Source organism: Gavialis gangeticus, unplaced genomic scaffold (genome assembly GCF_001723915.1).
Source record: "Gavialis gangeticus isolate Ggan-Ray unplaced genomic scaffold, GavGan_comp1, whole genome shotgun sequence".
In the NCBI taxonomy this organism is placed as follows: domain Eukaryota; kingdom Metazoa; phylum Chordata; order Crocodylia; family Gavialidae; genus Gavialis; species Gavialis gangeticus.
Window position 1 is genome coordinate 4,547,604 of NW_017729023.1, and position 7,884 is coordinate 4,555,487.

Sequence of the window (7,884 nt, forward strand, 5' to 3'; positions counted from 1 at the left end):
CCATCCACTACCACCCTGTGGGTGCGACTCTCTAACCAGTTGGCGACCCATTGGATTGTATGGGTGTCTACACCACAGTCCCCCAGCTTCCTAATGAGAATGCCCCCTCCAATCTGTGCGCGGGGTGGAGGAGGCTGCCACTATGCTTTGCTCCCTGCTGCAGCTGTCCCTCGTCCCCTGTGCGCTGGCTGTGGGATGCACGTGGCATCGTGTGGCTCTTGGCGCAGCAAGGCTTAAAGCCCAGTGCGCAGCGGCAGGCACCTCCACCCCATGCACAAACGAGGGGGCACATAGGCGATGTGTAATTTGGCCCCTGTTGGCCAGGGAGTGGGGAGCGCCAGCCAGTGCCACCCCCCCCCCCCCCCCCGCAACCGAGAGGGGGGCCACGGGTGTGGTGTTGTTTTTCGCCCATGTGGTGGGGGGGGGGGGGCCCCCCCCCCCCGCCCACAAGGGGCCAAAAAAAAAACCCCCCTTTGTCCCCCCCCTTTTGGGTGGGGGGGGGGGGGCCCCCCCCCCCCCCCGAGAAGTGTCAGTGGCACTTCTGGTTTTGCCAGCAGCAGTTCTGGTTTGCTGCTGCTGCTGCTTCCAGGGTTGGCGATTGGCCGCTGGGTACCCCCCCACCCACTCCATCAGCAGTCAGCCACTGGTGTCCCCCCCAGAGCCAGGAGGCACCAGTCGCCCATAGGGGGGGCATGTGCCCACTGGGCCTCTGCTTGTCCCACCGGCCGGGTTGGGGCCCCACTCACCCCAGTCCCTGCTCCTGTCTGTGCCTCACTCCCTCTCTCACCTTTGGGGCCTCGATCTAGCCCCCCCTCACCCCACCCCTTCCCCCACAGACTTACCTGGTGCGGGTGGCTGCGTTCTTCCCCCCAAATAATTTTTTTCTCCTTTGCCTCAATCTTGGCCCCCCCACAGACTGACCTGCTGGGGCAGGGGGGGAGTGGCAGCAGTGCACGGTAGAACCTGGGTTGGACTTTAAGTCAAAAAGTGATCTTGTATTTAAAAAGGTTGGAGACCACTCATAGAGCAAAATTTTTCTTTTTCCTTCCTCACTGCTCACTGTCTTATCTCTTTACATATGCAGTATTTCATTTAGCATCAGTGGAATTTCTGCAGTTTAAGGAGGTGTTAAGCATTCAGGAAATCAACTGTGCCGATTAGGGTGGAGAAGATGTAAAGGCTTTGGTTTCGCCATTGAAAATAGATGTTTATAAGAAAGTAATAAACCTTAAGCGTTGATCTGGCATCTGTGTAGATATGTGTAATTTTTCTTTATCAGTGTCTCACTGCTCCATGTTCTTGACTTCCAGTTAAGGGAAGAAAGCAGGAGGCTGGCTTTGGCTGCCAAAAGAGAAAAAAGAAAGGAGAAAAGGAGAAAAAAAAAGGAGGAACAAAGAAGAAAGCTAGAAGAAATTGAAGCAAAAAACAAAGAAAACTTTGAACTACAAGCCGCTCAAGAGAAGGAAAAGCTGAAAGCTGAAGGTATTTGTCATGTTGTGTCTTATAGATTGTCTTCTCCCATTAGTTTCCATGACTGAGAATTTTCTGCCAAAACATTTGATATAAACTTCCAAAAGAAATGTAGATAAGATGGCTCTTATCTACATTTCTTTTAAAATTCTTCTTAAACATACAGCTTGTCATATTGCATCAGGTAAGTGGTGTGCACAGCCATAATAAGGATGTAAAAAGTTAAACAGTAATTATATTCATATCATTTAATGTTTACTGTTTACCTCCTGACTTGGTGCTGCCCACTCTTGGGGGAGCGGCTTTGGCAGGGGCCCACAGTCACCTTGTGGAACCTGCTGCAGCCAGTGGCTTTTGTCGTTCCTGATTGGCAGCGGAATTTGCATCAATTTCACATATCACTATCACCCTCAGCCCCAGCTCCCTGCACTGCCCTGCCCCTCTTCTGCAGGACTGATATAAATTAGAGGAGGTTAAACAGTTGATTTTTAAACAATATTTACATCTCTAGCCATTACCAACTGGCAGTTGTGAGGTAATCAGTCCCCAAGGCTGTTCTCCTGCTCACCCATTTCACTTGCTTCCCCAAGTCGGGAAAGCTTGAATTTTCAGCCTTTCCAAAATGATCTTATTTCTTTTTAAAATTTAGCTTCTGATGCCATGTGGTAAAGAGGTTACGTACCAATTTGTGTGTTGTATTGAAAAAAATCTTTTTATCAGAATTGAATTTGCTGCTGCTTGTCATCTTCAAATGCCCCCTTATTCTGATATCCCAAAAAAGTCTGAATAGAATAATAAAGTATTTCTATTGAGAGCATACTACTGATTTATGTAGTGGTATTATAATGGTTTTTCCTTTTTTTGTTTGGTTATTTTTGCTTTTCCTTTTTAATGAAAGCTGTGTATCAATTACTTGTTCATTACATGATCTCATGGGTATGATTCCAAATTGTTAAGCGTAATAGGAAGTTGCCAGATTTGTTAGGCATAACTTTAAAACCAAACTTGAATAACCTGCAAGTGCTATTTCCTTATGTTGATGCAGTCTCTTTTGATTCCCCATCAGATGAGCCTGAGGTTCCAATGGAGCCTCCAAGTGCCACGACTACAACCACCATTGGTATATCTGCAACTTGGACAACATTAGCAGGCTCCCATGGAAAAAGGAATAACACGATCACCACAACAAGCTCAAAGAGGAAAAACAGGAAAAACAAGATTACCCCAGATAACGTGCAGATTTTATTTGATGATCAACTCCCAATCTCCTACAGTCAACCTGAAAAAGTAAATGGTGAGTCGAAGAGTAGCAGTACCAGCGAAAGTGGTGATAGTGATAACATGAGGATTTCCAGCTGTAGTGATGAAAGCAGCAATAGCAACAGCAGCCACAAAAGTGACAATCATTCTTCCACAGCCATTGCAAACCCTCAGAACAAGAAACAACCATCAGTACTTGTCATTTTTCCAAAGGATGAAAGGAAAGCTGCTTCTGGCAAATCGTCAATAAAGTAAGTTACTGTGACTACTTATTACAACTCCAAGTGTAAAATGAAAGTAATTTTGAGCAGGAAGGTCTAATTAAGACCATGACCACTTTGTTTTATTGCTCTTTTTAGAACCTTGCTAATTAGAAAATAGATCAGAAGCATTCAAGTCCTTGCTTTTCCGTTAAGTGCCATAAATATATGGACTCATGGTAGAGGCAATATCTTTTATTAGACTAACCAGATTTTTTGCAAAAAAAAATTCTTTAATTGCAAGCTTTCGGGCACAAACACCCATCGTCAGGCATAGGATAAAAGACTGTAAAAGTTCTTCTGGGTAGAAATGAAACTTCATATTTCATAGGAGAGTTGAAGATGTGGTAAAATCACCTGTTTGGAACAGTTCATTTTATAGGCAGATTAGGCTCAGAGAACAGTTGGAATAGTTTGTTTACCTTGAAGTTGTTTGGTGGTAAGCAGGATGTAGTCATATTTCCTTCTGGTTATGGTGTTTTTGTATTTCGCAGAGGAGTAAATAGATGGAATGATATTCTGGGTAGGTGTTCCTTATGTGGTGAGGTATTTCTGAGCTCTGTGGTGAAGCTCTGTGACTATGGCTTGAACAAGGGCAGGAGCAGGATCTCAAGTTTCAGGTGGTAAAACTTGCTTTGTAAAATTACAATGATCTCATTTTAAAAATCGGCTACAATTTGATATCTTTCGTGTGTCGGGTATCTGGGTTGTAGCTGTATTGCTCTAGTGGCAAAAGCAATCAGGACTTGTGATAGAGGTGATATCTTTTATTAGACCAACTAGATTTTTGCAAAAAAAAAAATTTTTAATTGCAAACTTTGGGACACAAACACCCTTCATTGGGCATAGAAGAAAAGATTGTAAAAGTTCTCCCGGGTATAATTTAACAATCTTTTCTCCTATGCCTGATGAAGGTGGTTTGTGGCCGAAAGTTTGCCATTAAAGATTTTTTTTGAAAAAATCTAGCTACTTATAAAAGATACCACCTGTACCACAAGTCCTCATAAATATATAGAGTCCATTTTTTTTACATTAAAACAATATATTTTGAGGATAAATGTCATGAGTTACAACTCTGTAACTAGAGGATTGTGTTGCTACATATGGACTTGGAGATGAGCATTTCCATTAGTTCAGTCACTGTTCTTATTACATCTCCTTTGTGCCCTGTGCCTTTTGGACTATTATTTTTGCTTTTCCCTTCTGCCTCATTCTTTTCTAGCTGGTCTCTTGATATTGTGTAATTTTTTTAAACTCAAACTATAAAAGAGTAGTGCTATACTTCAGCTTAAAACTACTCCTCTTGTGATGCCTGTAGAAACTAGAATTGGTATAATCAACATCCTGTGGTAGTGGGAACTGAACAGCAGTGTATGTTCCTCTGGGGAAGCTGATGGAAAGCAAAAAATGTAGTCTGAGTTTTAAGTAGAAGACTGCTGTGTTTCAAGTGGTATATAATCTAGTGGATATTACTTTTAATGCTTTAAAAGTCTGAAGTGAACCTTTGAATATTTTCAGATTATAGATAGAATTCAAAGTGCCAGTAATACACATGCACATAGAGTTCATCCCTGTATTATTCATTAGTCAGACATTGAAAGAATCCACACTCTGTACTTGATCTGTGTAGGCTTCTTCAGCAATGGTTTGGATAGCTTGCTGCTCTGCAACTTCTTCAGATTCTGTGAACCTGTTTCTGGATTTTCAGTATTGGGAAGGAGGGAAATCTTTTATTGTTTGAGCCACATAATCTGACTAAAATACTGGACAACTATTTATCCTTATTCATATAGGTATATAAAGAAATGCGTGGTTGCTTTTGTACTTGCGTTACTGGGCAGTTGTGATTTTCAGTGTGATTTTTTTTTTTTTTGTTGAAATGTCATATTTTGTTCCCTAGGACTAAAGAGAAATGGCCAGTTCCATTTTGAAATGAGCTTAAAGAAATTGTGTATTAATAATGTAGCTTATGTTTCTTACCTTTTCTCAAAGGCTGTCTGAGGTCATCAGTGAAGTCACCAGTAATTCCTTGTCTACCAGCACGAAATCTGGTCCTTCTCCTCTTTCTTCTCCGAATGGAAAATTAACCATAGCTAGTCCTAAACGTGGCCAGAAGAGGGAAGAAGGATGGAAGGAAGTTGTGAGAAGGTAAATGACTTGTGTGCAAGAAGCATACCAGTAGAAGGAATAAATTTCCCTTCTTACATCCTTACTTGGCATTTATCTTGCGTTCTTGCCAATCCTATTTCGATCCATTGAATCCTGTCCCACTAACGTAATACTTTCCTTTTGTACAGATCAAAGAAAGTTTCTGTTCCATCAACTGTAATTTCCAGAGTGATTGGAAGAGGAGGATGTAACATTAATGCTATTCGGGAGTTCACAGGAGCACATATAGACATTGACAAACAGAAAGACAAGACTGGGGACAGAATAATAACAATAAGGTAAATAGTCATCTGGCAGTTGAAAACATTCTCTGTAAAGTGAGTAGAGTGCATTTTAAAGGGGGATTTGTAGTTTAATAAATCATTTTTCTTGAAGACTTTCTAATTGAGCAGAAATTTTAGCAAAAATGATGAACATAATTGATGCTTATCATGCTATTTAAGGTTGAAATAGAAAAATCTGGAATAAGCAGTCATGTCTCTATTCTTTTTAAAGACCAAAAATAAAGGCATCTGTACTAGACCTGTGAATCAGTTGTTGTGGACTAGATAATGTTTTTGTATCTGTGACATTGTTTTCACCATTAGCTTATTCATGAAGCTAATCAAGCATCTAATTCCCCTGAGCATGCCAAACTTCATGCTGGGTTTTTACCTGTACTAGGTTGGCAGAATCTAGCCCTAGGCCATTCATCTGAGTTATGTAATGCAAAAGTTCAGAGCAAAATATCAGTAACTGTATCCCCTCCCTCCCCTTTACTCTTTTTTATAGGGGTGGCACAGAATCAACAAGACAAGCAACGCAGTTGATCAATGCTCTGATAAAGGATCCAGATAAGGAAATTGATGAACTTATTCCAAAGAATCGTTTGAAAAGTTCTGCAGCAAACTCCAAAGTAGGGTCATCAACACCTGCCTCCACTACTGCTGCTAACAGTTCTCTAATGGGGATCAAAGTTGCCACTGTAGCTGCTTCGTCAACATCTCAAACTGCCACAGCACTCACTGTGCCTGCAATTTCTTCAGCGTCCGCTCACAAAACCATCAAGAATCCAGTGAATAATGTACGGCCTGGTTTTCCAGTCTCTCTTCCATTAGCATACCCTCCTCCACAGTTTGCACATGCTTTACTTGCTGCTCAGACTTTCCAGCAAATCCGTCCCCCTCGGTTGCCCATGACCCACTTCGGAGGTACTTTTCCACCAGCTCAGTCCACTTGGGGTCCTTTTCCTGTTCGGCCTTTGAGCCCCGCAAGAGCTACTAACTCACCTAAACCTCACATGGTGCCTCGCCATAGCAGTCAGAACAGCAGTGGTTCTCAGGTGAATTCAGCAGGTTCTTTGACTACTAGTCCAACAGCTACAAATTTAGCGGCTTCTACTGTGCCTGGTTCATCTACAAATGGCAGTCCCAGTTCACCTTCAGTCAGAAAGCAGCTTTTTGTTACGGTTGTGAAGACATCCAATGCTACCACAACCACAGTCACAACCACAGCAAGTAGCAACAGCACAGCACCTACAAATGCCACATATCCTGTTCCTACTGCCAAAGAACACTACCCTGTATCTTCCCCATCATCCCCTTCACCACCAGCTCAGCCAGCAGGAGTTTCTAGAAACAGTCCTTCAGATTGTGTAACAGCGTCTCCAAATAAGGGCACATCTTCCTCCGACCAGGATGTGAGTAGTCCACCAGCAGCGGAAACAAGTAATTCAGCCAGCAGCAGGCAGCCAAGCACTAATTCTCTTGGGAGTTCTTCAGTGCACCCTGCTCATCAGCAATCCCCAGGATCTCTTTCTCAAGAAGCAAGACCTCCTCTACAGCAGCCTCAGGTTCCTGCATCAGATCTTAGAATGGCTATGCCTCCAAATTTAGCAGCAACATGTTCATCTGCCCCAGTCGCAGGTCCAACAAATGCCCCAATGACTTATCCCCTTCCTCAGACATCAGTGGGATCTACTCAGTCTGCAGCTAAAATGGAAACCCCGGCTATCAGACCACCTGCCCATGGAACAAATACCACTCACAAGAATCCAGCTCCTGTGCAAAGTTCTTCTGTTGCAGTCCTCAATGTAAATCACATTAAAAGGCCCCACAGTGTTCCTTCTTCAGTGCAGCTTCCTATTACCTTAAGTACACAAAGTGCTTCTCAAAATTCTGCCCATCCAGCAAACAAGTCTATGGGTACCAACTTCAGTGCTACCTTGCCATTTGGGCCCTTTAGCACACTGTTTGAAAACAGTCCTACTTCTGCTCATGCCTTTTGGGGTGGATCTGTAGTTTCATCTCAGGCAACACCAGAATCCATTCTGTCAGGAAAGTCTTCATTTTTGCCAAATTCAGATCCTTTACATCAGTCTGATACGTCCAAAGCCCCAGGTTTTAGGCCACCACTACAAAGGCCAGCTCCAAGTCCCTCAGGTATGTATTTGTATGGAATTGCGTTTGGAGTCTAATGTTAAGTAGCAGCTGAATGGTTTCACTTGCTATTTTCTAGCTCTTCTCCTTGAGTTCTTATACTAAATTACCTATGTATTCCACAGTTTGCCTGTTTTAGAATCCATCTGTTTGAAATGAAATTATGCTTTAAAGTTTGAGGTTTAATTTTCTTTAACACGCATATTTCTAGTCCTTGCCCTCCCAAAACCATCCACTGCTATTTCCTCCCTACCATGCCCCCCCACCCAAAAAAAAAAAAAAACCCCCCAAAAAAAACCCAAACCAAA

General features: G+C 42.7%; 1 protein-coding gene across 4 annotated transcripts in view; it reads left to right on the forward strand.

Moving 5' to 3' along the window:
- ANKRD17 (ankyrin repeat domain 17) overlaps positions 1–7,884 on the forward strand; it is a 200,020-nt gene that overhangs the window by 173,061 nt on the left and 19,075 nt on the right. For all 4 annotated transcript variants that reach the window (XM_019516757.1, XM_019516758.1, XM_019516760.1 and 1 more), the window contains 5 exons: positions 1,311–1,482; positions 2,537–2,981; positions 4,983–5,138; positions 5,288–5,437; positions 5,931–7,579. In XM_019516757.1, coding sequence (XP_019372302.1) covers positions 1,311–1,482; positions 2,537–2,981; positions 4,983–5,138; positions 5,288–5,437; positions 5,931–7,579 — 2,572 coding nt within the window. The remainder of the gene's footprint in view (positions 1–1,310; positions 1,483–2,536; positions 2,982–4,982; positions 5,139–5,287; positions 5,438–5,930; positions 7,580–7,884) is intronic.